Source organism: Haliotis rufescens, unplaced genomic scaffold (assembly GCF_023055435.1).
Source record: "Haliotis rufescens isolate VD_foot unplaced genomic scaffold, xgHalRufe1.0.p SCAF_1, whole genome shotgun sequence".
Taxonomy (NCBI): Eukaryota; Metazoa; Mollusca; class Gastropoda; order Lepetellida; family Haliotidae; genus Haliotis; species Haliotis rufescens.
Window position 1 is genome coordinate 64,358,336 of NW_025963779.1, and position 12,034 is coordinate 64,370,369.

At 38.1% G+C, this 12,034-nt stretch overlaps 1 protein-coding gene across 1 annotated transcript; it reads left to right on the top strand.

Moving 5' to 3' along the window:
- The first annotated feature begins 1,899 nt into the window (after positions 1–1,899).
- On the top strand, positions 1,900–11,799 carry LOC124142403 (basigin-like). Its single transcript, XM_046510858.2, has 7 exons — positions 1,900–2,076; positions 3,379–3,693; positions 4,851–5,033; positions 5,340–5,423; positions 6,330–6,626; positions 6,882–7,014; positions 7,924–11,799. Exons 1-7 carry the CDS (start codon positions 2,019–2,021, stop codon positions 7,982–7,984), a joined length of 1,131 nt encoding a protein of 376 aa, XP_046366814.1. The 5' UTR covers positions 1,900–2,018; the 3' UTR covers positions 7,985–11,799.
- Positions 11,800–12,034: the final 235 nt, after the last annotated feature.

Sequence of the window (12,034 nt, forward strand, 5' to 3'; positions counted from 1 at the left end):
ATTAGTTTGGGGCTGTTATGAAGACAGTACCCGAATAAATATCCATTAGAAAAGATCACGTTTTGTGTCAACAGAGACCATAAAATAAGTTTGTTTTAGGGTCTCTGGTGTCAACCTTCGTTCCTGCTGATCGCTGTATGCAAACTGCTTCAAGAACTTATGGTTGTGAGTAGCTGTAAGTAATGGCGGATTCAACCTTTGTAGTGTGTTTGCGAGATTCCCGTCGGCCGGATCCTTCCTGTGTTGAGCACCACACATGGTCACATTAGTATGTGTCACATCAGTCCGCCTGTCCTCTGACGTTCATGCGCCGCTTATCTCACATACAAATAGCTACATAGAGTCGCACTTTATTCACCAGAGAGAGAGAGGTAGACGGACAGACAAAAAGAGACACAGAACACACAGAGAGAGAGACAGACAGACAGACACAGAACACAGAGAGAGACAGACAGAGACACAGAACAGAGAGAGAGACAGACAGAGACAGAGAGAGAGAGAGAGAGAGAGAGAGAGAGAGAGAGAACGGTGGTGGGGGAGACACCACAGGAAGAGAGAGAGGATAGCCCTTTCACAAGTTCTCTACAAGTAATTATAACGCTATGACGATTGCAACACCGATAGAAATGCCAGCATATTATGCCAAGACACTCTGTACGTGGTCTTGTATATTAATAGCTGCAGTCACTTGAAACTAACATCACCTCACAGGGATTGCGAAGGCACGACTGGACCACTGGTTATAAATTAAGACGCCGCAATTGGTTCAGCAGAATTCCGCCCACTCTATTTGCCAGGGTCCGCTGGTGATGGGTTCGGATCCCAGACACGTCCTGATTATGATCCCTATGATCCTTGGTCTGCCAACATCATACCTACTGTGCTTTGTTTCACCAAGGTCATCATATCCTATGTGAATACTCCCCTCACATTAAGCTGACACGCTGTGATATAAATGAAATACTCCTCATTACTGTAAAGATGATTCGTTCCATTATCAACTCTCACACACATAGTCCTGATGACGAATACACATGCCTCAGTGGGATATTACAATTAAAGGGTGCAATCGAGTGACACCCAAAGGCTAGAAGACATAAAGTACCACGTGAGCTAAATACATCATAATAGAAATCCCTTTCCGCAAACGAGACCAGTGCCACGCCTACCAATCAGTACTAATACATATGATATGTAAAAAAAACCAGTTGCGCTAAAAAATATCCACGTTCATGATTAAGCAGCGCGTGGAATAAACGCTCGATAGCAACCTTTACTATACCCAAGTTCTGCACGTAGAAGCTGCACGGGACGCCATGCATAGCACAGTTTACCACACACTCTGACCGCAATACTTTGAATAAGCGTTTAGGCCTGTTCCATATATTAAGATATATTGCGACCCTAATTCTGTTTCATAGGTGGGAGACATGGGTCAATAAAAAATATTTGTGTACAGCTATCTACTCCTATGGGTCATTACATTGTAAACTAGATCATCTGCATTAAATGCGAAATTCATAGGTTACACAGTTAAGATATATTCAAGAACAATTACCATATATATCAAATAATGTCGTTGAAGAGTTCACAAGGAAAATGGAGTAAACGGTAAATAGAGGTCAACAGCTGATTACCCAAGTCGTCTGAACCCTAAGTGGGCCAGTTAGTTCTCGTTTCTGATTTGTAAAACATTTGAGGATCTAAGCCATTTAATATGTACTTTAGTCTAGGTGTGTCTACAAGAAATCATTTCTACATAAAGACACGTGTATATAATCCCTTTGAGACTTGTGAAGTTAGACCTTGTGTATGCCTAATTAACATAATTAGATCTGCATTGAAGATGAGGTTCGTTTTTATGAAACAGGGTGTAAGTTGTGGGAAATTCGCGCATGCGCACGAAGCTCCTCCTCCATTGTCGCTGAAGTAATCGTCGAAAGCATACAAGGAACGACGAATAGTGGAAACAGCCTTCAAATACCTAGTTGTGTGTTGAAGTCTTCGATCAGTACGCAATGGCGAAATTATTCAAGCTTCTAGCACCACTTGCCGTGGTTTTAAGTGCCGTTTATGGTGAGTACATTCTTCAAAGCCCATTTATAACAGCGATATGAAATCAAGCCAAGGTCAGATTCCGTGGCTTGAAATCAGCTGATCCAACCGAGTCACATATTACGCACCGTGTTTATGCATTGTGTGTTTATAACCAGAAATAGCCAGTTTGATATACATCCCCCCACCGTGTCAATCACGCTTCAGTAACGTGAAAGACATCAGAGTGCTTATATATTGTACACACGGCACACATATATTAGCCTAGGTCCATGGGATATGCTGTGTGCAGTGTAACACTCCCTGTCGGTGTACGTAAAGCGAAGAGGGTAGATATTTTGCACACCAGCAAGAGCCACTTATCTTCACAATATTTCCTTGAAAGTCACACTAAACCTTAACCCTCTTCTAAATCCTTGCTAAGCCTGGGTTGATATTTAGTAAGCCTTGGGCCATTCCTCTTTGTCTTTTGAAGTGTCAAAGTCCATTTCTTTCATCATTTTACTTGGGGAAATATAGAGGATATTTCATGTGTCAAGCGAAATATCATGTTCATTTCATCGAGAAACGGTGGAGAGGAGATATTTTCAAAAGTGGAAAGTGTACACATTAACTTTTTTTATGATAGTTTCTGGAATGTTTTTAAAGTGAAATTACCCAAACCTCCATTCAAAATTTGTTAGAAAGGAATCCTCTTGTTTGGAGGATGTCCTTTGACCCCCCAAAAATATTTTTGAAAGCTACAAGACCTCTGTTGGAAGCAAAGGAATACACGCTGGTCAAGTAGTAAAAATGGCACTTTGCGAAAAAGTCTCAATTGACAAGTTAAATGAGAAATTTACAGTTTATAAAACATTTTCAAGAGAATGACAAACAGCAAGAAGCGATATTAACGTAAACAAAATGTTCACATCTGGGTGACTTGAAGGGACAGAGATGAATGTAGATGTCTGTGAACATGGTGAATGTATTGTCTGTCATATATACCCTCAACTCAAAGGTTAATTACAGATATGGTAATAATAACTGAGAACATATAACTGTATAAAACTTAAAAGTGCAAATATTGCAGCCCGAGTGCGAAATAATATCTAATTGCCCTACAGGACAAGTTGGGTTAAAGAAATTTTTCAAGCCCTGCCTTGATCATGTTGGTGACATTGGCTTTTCCCTCACGATTTATTTGTAAATCAACAGACAGGACTGAATAAAGGTTATGGAAATTAGATACTCAACAATATACCCCAAGGCCTTCCCCAGGTTTATCATGCCTCCCTTCTGATGTTTGTTTCCTGCTTATTTCACTTGTTAATTGTGTTTCAGTGCAATGCGAGTTAACCATAGAACCCAACTATGCTACACTGTACGTGGTGGCTCCAAATGGCCTCAACTTGACCTGCAGCGGTCAAGATACTACCGAGGGGACGGTAGATGTAGTGTGGTATAAAGGGGCTGAGAAGGCCGCTGATGCAGGATTCAATGTGGTCACCAGGATGAGTTACATCCCAGGGGACGGAAGCCACCAGACAGAGTTGGTGTCTATTCAGAAAACCTCAACCAGCTCTGCGGATTCCGATGAGTATAGATGTAAACTGACAGGAGCGCAAGACAGAACCATAACAGTGATGGTTTTAAATGGTAAGAATATTATCTTTGCTTTGCTTTGTTTTTTAGCTATTGAGTATTTTCTCACAGGTAATCGTTTCCATTGGGTATTTCAACTTTTATTTGGGTAATCAAAATGTTTTAACTTACTTGGCTCCAGTCAATATTATGTATTTTGTAAGCACTGACTTTAGTTCAGCCATCTTAAAATGCTGTTGCAGGTGACTTCTAATTTTCCATATGACTGAAACTTAAATTTAATTTTTAGTCTGTCAGCAGTGTAGTCTCTAGCCGTATGAGATTTACAGATTGAACATTTTAAATAGCAGATTTAGATGTTAATAACTTAGTCCCAAGTTTGGTCGGATGAACAGCAGAAGAAACTAACATTTTTAGTCCACTAGTCCTTATAATGATAACATATAACAAAACCCTTAAAAATGGAATATTTCTACTAGCCCTTATGATACCTTAACCATTGGGCAGTTTGGCAAGGACTATAGGCATGATATGACTAGTGCCAAACTGATGGAGGGTTGTTCTGGCGTGACCCGTAATGGGATGTCCTCAGATCTTTGTTGTGAGAAATAAGAACTGATTTTAATGACATTGGTGTATGTCTTTGGGAGTTCCAACATAATGAGAGAGAAAATGTTTACAACTGTCTTACTATTTCCCAGATGGATTAACATGTTGTTTGTTCAGTTGGATTGATTCGAGATTGCATTCTAACAGAAAAGCTATCAGCTTTAGACACATGTGGTATTGATTCTTAACCACAGTTTAGTTGTCTGTAGGATTTCGTGTGTTTATACCATATTCGACGTAATAAGCGCCCACGGCGATATTTACTAATATATTGGCTAGTGAACAATCCCAATTAGCACCCTTCCGATTGATCAATGTACACAGGACTTATTTATTCATGTATAATACGCACTCGTGTTATATGCACGCTTAATTACAAAGATTAAATTCTGGAAAAATATATGTCATGTATGATACGCACAGACTTTTCTTTTGTATCATTTCAGGCTGTAAACATAAAACACAAAATTTACGATCTTTCAACTTTTTCATCCAAATAATATTCTAATAAGATCCCTCTATTTCTTATTTTGAGAGCACCCTGGGTGCTTATTACGTTGAATACTGTAATCAGGATTATGTGTTATACGTTTTGGTTTCAGTAACAACCACAAACAGTGAGTATGTGAAGAACATGCATAGTGCCACCTTGGCCTGCAACATGGCCACCAACATTGCTCCAGAGAAATACACCATGCACTGGCGAAAGGGGGACAAAAAGCTGGTGAAAGATGACAAGTATGACATATTTGAAGCCAACAACAGCCTTGTCGTCATTGATCCAAGTAGGTTCTGCTCCAGGCTGTTTCAGAATAGTCAAGTTTTAGGCATGATAACATGTGTTTTTGTTTACTTGTGTTTCTAGGATCCAAAGTCTTACGTAATTGTCAGTGACAATGAACTGATTTACGGTTAATTACAGATAGTCATTAAGTTGTTGAATCAGTATTTTATACAACAGACTCACAGTATTGATGATTCCGGGGGTCTATTAACATGTGAAGATTGTACCACCATCATCATGCTGACATCAATCACAAATCTTAAAATATAGGTAAATCTTAATCCAGATTTGTTCATTTTATTTCCAGTTCGCAATGATTGTGGCGAGTATTTCTGTGTGTTCACATTCAAGGAAAATTCTCAAGTTGCCAAGGTCCCTGTTAATTTCTATGGTAAGTTATTTTAGCTTTGATCAGGGTGAGCGTGATACTGGAACACTACTAAGTGCATGCTGGTTTCATGTATAGACTTCATACAGGTGTTGGTCATGTGCGTGCGTGTGTGATTGGTGAGCACACATCTCCATCTGACAATACCATATTGGCATGATCAGTGTATTTACTGGTCTAATGTTATGTTGGGTAGCCTCTTGGTTAAAGTGTTCACTTGTCACACCAAAGCCCCAGGTTCGATTCCCCACATGGGCATAATGTCTTTATGCTGTCATTTCTGGTGTACCCTGCCATTTTGTTGCTGGAATATTGCTAAAAGTTGACATAAAGACTCACTCACTGATCATGCTGATGTTATTTCAGACTGAAAGATGACTAGTCTTGTTTTCGTTACATCATTTCCAAAAACATTATCTATCATACATGGTATATCATTCACTTTGATCCAGCAACCCTGCCTTCCAAATGATAGTCATGATTGCTGTTACAACTGTCTACATGGAGATACAAAGTGACAGTGTCTACATATTACTGTTAGTGTTACAACTGTTCACATGGAGATACAGCGACAGTACCCCATATTACTGTCAGTGTCACAACTGTCTACATGGAGATACAAAGAAACAGTGTCTATATATTACTGTTAGTGTTACAACTGTCTACATGGAGATACAAAGTGACAGTGTCTACATATTACTGTTAGTGTTACAACTGTCTACATGGAGATACAAAGAGAGAGACAGTGTCTGCATATTACTGTTAGTGTTACAACTGTCTACATGGAGATACAAAGAGAGAGACAGTGTCTGCATATTATTATTGATCAGTATCCAGTTTTGATAGATTCTACTGTATTTCCAGCTGACAAACAACCAGGTCTTGTTGTAACATTCCATGTAATTGCAGCTGCACCCTATGTGCGCAAGTTTGACAAGTCCAAGAACCTGATTGAGGGGGATCCCCTGACTCTCCGTTGTGACGTTGTCGGCTTCCCAGCCACTGCCATCACCTGGTTCAAGGATGATGTCCGCATTGAGGATCACAAGAAAATTGTAGTGACGGTCGACGACCACAGCAACAACGAAGACGGCATGCTGCAAATCGCTAAAGTGGACTTTGATGACAAGGGAAAGTACATGTGTCTCGCCTACAGTTCCTACTTCAACCAATCGGCCAATGGCACCATTGTTGTCCGAGTCAAGGGTATGTACACACTGATATCATAATGCAGTTTCATGCAGTAATTCTCTGTAACGCTGGTCCATGATAGGTAATGTGGAGAATTGAAGGGGTAATGAAGCTAGATTATCTGCATGTACTGTCCATTAAATCATGATCCTAGATCCAGGTTTTGACATGTCTACTGTGACGGCCATATTGAAATATTCACTTAGTCCCCTCCCTAAGATCTGTAAAATATGTAGCGTCTTTAGTAAGGGTCTGTGTTGTCTTTTGCAGACAAGTTGGCTGCACTGTGGCCCTTCCTTGGCATTGTTGCTGAAGTGATTGTCCTGTGCATCATCATCTTCATTTACGAAAAGAAGCGCAGCAAATCTGAGGATGAGGTCAATGATGCTGATGCAGCAAACTCGTGAGTATTTTTATATTTACAACTTTCCTCCAAAGGCAATGGGGAATATTCATGGGCTTATATGTTAGATCCTTGTCATAATCATATGCTGATCAAAGTACTCATCATAATCATATACTGATCGAAGTCCTTGTCATAATCGTATGCTGATCGAAGTCCTTGTCATAATCGCATGCTGATCGAAGTCCTCGTCATAATCGTGTGCTGATCATAGTCATTGTCATAATCATATGCTGATCATGCTGATCAAAGTCGTTGTCATCTTAAATTTAAGCAATGGCCTTACCTGCCTTCCCCAAAGTCTTTACTTTTCAAGTGTGATGATACAACCTTGATGAAATATAAACCCAAGCCTCTAATTTCCTCAATGTCAGTATGTTGATCAGTCATCTTTAGAAGCATGATAACAGACATACATGTAAGGTGATTGGCAATCAAAAAGAGTCTCTAATCCCGAATTATATCGCATGAAAACTTGTTACATCCAAACAAAATCCTTGAGTTTCCCTTTTTAAGTCAGTTTTGTTTTCTTGATACTGGAGTTAGGAGTTGATGTTTGACTTGATGCCACTGTTTCTATGCTGACGGTATTGGAATAAGGAATAATGTTTGACTTGATGCCACTGTTTCTATGCTAATGGTATTGGAAATAGGAATAATGTTTGACTTGATGCCACTGTTTCTATGCTGACGGTGTTGGAATAAGGAATAATGTTAGACTTGATGCCACTGTTTCTATGCTGACGGTATTGGAATTAGGAATAATGTTAGACTTGATGCCACTGTTTCTATGCTGACGGTATTGGATTTAGGAATAATGTTTGCCTTGATCATGTTGATGCCACTGTTTCTATGCTAATGGTATCAGTGTTAGGAATTGTTGTTTGACTTGATGCCCTTATGTTTCAGTGCTAATGCTGCAGACCACAAGGGCAAGGATGAAGTAAGGCAGAGAAATGTTCGAGCTTAAGTGGCACAGTACATCAAGAGGTTCTCAGGCGTCATAGTGTTACAGAAATAAATTATGGAACAAGTAAATATAGATGTTCTGGAATACAAAATTCAAACTTTGTAAGAACATATTTAAAGAAATGTTTTGTACAAAAACACTAGCTATATGGTGTACCAGTTCAGGGAGATCCATGGTTCACCCTTATGATAAAATGGAAAATGCGACATCAGAGAGAACAATCTCAATAACAGATACCATTCTTTAAGTTGGCCTAGATTCACCTCCTTACATCAGTCTAGGCATTCCGCAACATTGGAGGGAAGTTGGAGATCTCTACAGATTGTGATCATTTTAAAATATCAGATTGCTAGAAAACAGAGGGAGAATTTACAATAGTGTCGCAATGGTTACTATTATTTTCATAATTGTTACAAATTTCTGGGTCTTATGATTGACTGATAATGTTGCTTTGTGTTCATAAATTCTCTCTCTGTTTATATATTATACCTTTTATCGTGTTTGTTGAAATTGTAAATAGGTACGCTATTACAGATTTTAGTGAAGTAATTTCTACTGCTATTGACTAAGGTCTAAAATGTGTCAGTTGGAAGACATGACTGGATTGTTTTAGCATGGTTCAGGTTAATTCAAATTTTAACTATTTATTTTGCCACCGTTTCACATGTTCCAAAATTCAATTTTTGTGAAAATAATTATTGACTTGCATCATAACACTTCAGATATATGTTCATATATATATTGAAGGTGTTAATATCTGGTCAACAATTGTTCCAACATTTGAAGGGTGTGTATTTCAGCCAGTGACCTCCTTGTTCAGTGTAACCTACACTGTATCAATGCTACCCTTCATATGAGCTATTGCTGTTGATTCGTCATACTGCTCTCTGTACAACCTTGCTTTCAAATTTGGAGTTTTTATTTATACATTTTTTCTCTTCAAACTTCTTCATATAGATATCTTGGAGTCATTAGTATTTTATTATGTCAGGAACATAAAGGTCATGTAAATGTTATAAATTTGTAATTTCTTGACTATTTGTAAATATGCAATGTGTTTTAAGTATGTAACTCCACATATTATGCTGAAAGTTTAAACTAAAGGAACTGTTAGTGATCTCATGTTTTTTAACTATACCCCAGTTGAAGCACAGGCTCTTTGTCATTGCTTAAATATGTCTAGATCAATAAAGTTAAAAGTATAGGATAGTGCATTTCTGACACTCGTAATATTAATTGATTTCAAAATATTTAAGACACGGCGGAAGGGCCTGTGAAGCTGTGTAGGATTCCAAACTAGAGCAGTAAGGTCCGTCGTGGAGCCAGCTCCTACGAATATCGCTAACTACACGTTCACTGGAACCAGTAGTGGTAAAGCCAGGAAACACCTTCAAAAGCTGGAACTGTTATTAGCCCTCCAGGTACCTACAACTAATGGGCTAATAGTAGTTCTATAGCTTGTTATTGTCAACCTTGAGAGCTGATGGTGGCGTGCAATGCCAACCAACCATACCTCTCAGTGGATCATGATATTGCTGACAGGATCGCCTGCTCCACTGTATATTTATACAGAATGTCTGAAGGAGTGAGAAAGTGACAGACATTGAATGGTACCTTTGTTTTTAAAAAAAATAGACCAGGTCCACAAGCCCCTCCTGCATCAGCAAGATATTGGTTTGTTGTTCAACTCTTTTTTCAGCATAATCAATTCTGGACCGGTTAATCCAATCAAGTTACGTGGTCACTTGTGATTAGTCACTCAGTGATTTGGACAAACTCTGTCTGTTGGACATACCAGAATTGTTCAAATATTTGATCACGTTTAAAACCAAGGTATCATTTGAAATGATGTGAGAATGGTTGTTGTTGTTGTTGTTGATCATATTTTTCACAGTTCTGTAGTGGAGCTTTCCATACTGCATTTGTTTTATGAACCTGTATATATTGTACCATGATATCCAGAAGTGTGTAGCACATAGAACGGTTTATCGTTTTCAAGGAAATAGAAGTTGATTGTTTTTCTGATAATTGGAGAAGTTGGATGTGGGCACTTATGAATCATGTTTGAATCTGAAACGAATTTTACAAACATTCTCTAATATATATAGATAAATGATCCTTGATGGATATTGTACGGGCAGTGAGGTAATTAATGGATGCATCTTGCTTTAGCTTATTAATAGCATATGTAGGATGGTTTAGGAGAATACTGCTAGACCAGTTTCAGAGATCCAGCTAGGTGTAACCAGCGGTAGAAACTAACAGTTTTAGTCCATTCGTCCTTATAATGATAACATATAGCAAAACCCTTAAAATGGAAAATTTCTACTAACCTTATGATACCTTAACCATTGGGCAGTTTGGCAAGGACTATAGGACTAGTGCCAATTTCTAACACTGTGTAACACACACTGAAGTATTGCTGTCCGGTATACTGCCAAGAAGGGATGACAAGGATAGTACCGGTAGGTTGATGCAGGGGCTGTTTTGTCATCTGGTTATGTGATGATCATCCGGAGAAACAGGTCATGTTGTCAAGGCATGAGACTATTCATTGCTATGGAGACTCATGTCATGACATAGTTACGACTTATGACATAAGGTCTCCATATTGTTTGAACTTCTTGGAGTGATGGAGGTGTGGGGTCTATGCACTCCATTTCCCAGACATAAAGAGTTGGACTTATGTAGATTTTCTCCAACTGGTTTTCTTGCAGTATTCACAAAGATGCTTCATCATAATATATCATCATGCAGGATTTTTATATTCTTACATAGTGTGAAAGTGGGTCAAGTGATATATGTGAATTTGAACTTTACTAATTGTTTGTATTGTCAGTGCAGTTCTTTAGGCTCTTGCTCCGTGTGTGAATTGTTTGAAGAAAATATATATGTACAAGGCACCAGTGATGCTGACAAATAAATTCTGGTATCTTTTTAAACACCTGTGGTGTAGAAGTATTTGTCTTGAACTTCCATTGAAGCGTCACCTTGTTATGAACATGTATGTAATATGAATGTGTTGATGGTTATAGTCACTGCACATATTCAGCTGAGCTGTATAAACTTGCTGTTATTCTTGCGACATTCCAGCAAGAATCTTTTTCAGTTTGGATTTCACAAAGATATAGTGGAACTAAATATTGATGATACCAATTCTCCATCACTTGCCCAGATTTGAAACATGAAGTGTCAATATCCTTCATTGTTGACAGAGGCTTCATAGCACTGAAATGTTTACATGAGGAAAGTTCTTTCTTAATTTAATTCCCACATGGGCAATATGATTTATATTTACTTTATCATGTCTATCTTCAGGTCATAATTATTAGTAATCAGTGTTCTGATGTTTTTATATCTAATATTAAGTTACCTAATTAGTGCATAGATGAGTAAATAGTCTAGTGGAGGTAGAATGTTAATGAGAAACTAGTTACATTTATTATTTGCATATCTGGACTTGAATTATGTAGACATTCATAGATGTATATTATTCGGATCCTGTGTCATTATTAAATATTTGCTTCAATGTTTCTCAGGCTTACAGGATGAGATTTTTCTAAGTTTCGAAATGACCTTATGACTGTAATCTGAAAAGCAAGTGGTTTACGTTTGTATTCATGTTACATGCAAGTATTTGTTAGAAATGTAGATAGAAATCCCAGCCCGATTCCTCTACATGTCCATTCTCACATCTGTATTCACAAGTTGTTTCCACCTTTACAAAGTTATCTCCCTTTGTTTACTGGCGTACACATGTACACACTTGTATTGTGAATGCGTGTACATTTGATTGAATAAATAATTTCATTCTATTATGTGTTTTTGTTTGGACAGTATCTGAATCCATGAAGTAACAGTGGCATGTTTATCTAAAATATCATATATGCCGAAAAAGGTGAAAAATTTTACCAGTTGCAGAACGAAGATGATGGTCCTTGGAAAAAAAATCAATAGGAAATGTTTAATATAAACATGATTGCTTCAGGAAAAACAAACATTGTTACATTTATTAAACTCAGTAAAACACACCAACTCATGTAACAATCT

Coding starts and splice junctions, on each gene's coding strand:
- LOC124142403 (XM_046510858.2), top strand. CDS start 2,019: ATGGCGAAATTATTCAAGCTTCTAGCACCACTTGCCGTGGTTTTAAGT. Junction 3,694..4,850: donor AACAGTGATGGTTTTAAATG/GTAAGAATATTA, acceptor TTTTGGTTTCAG/TAACAACCACAAACAGTGAG. Junction 5,424..6,329: donor GGTCCCTGTTAATTTCTATG/GTAAGTTATTTT, acceptor ATGTAATTGCAG/CTGCACCCTATGTGCGCAAG.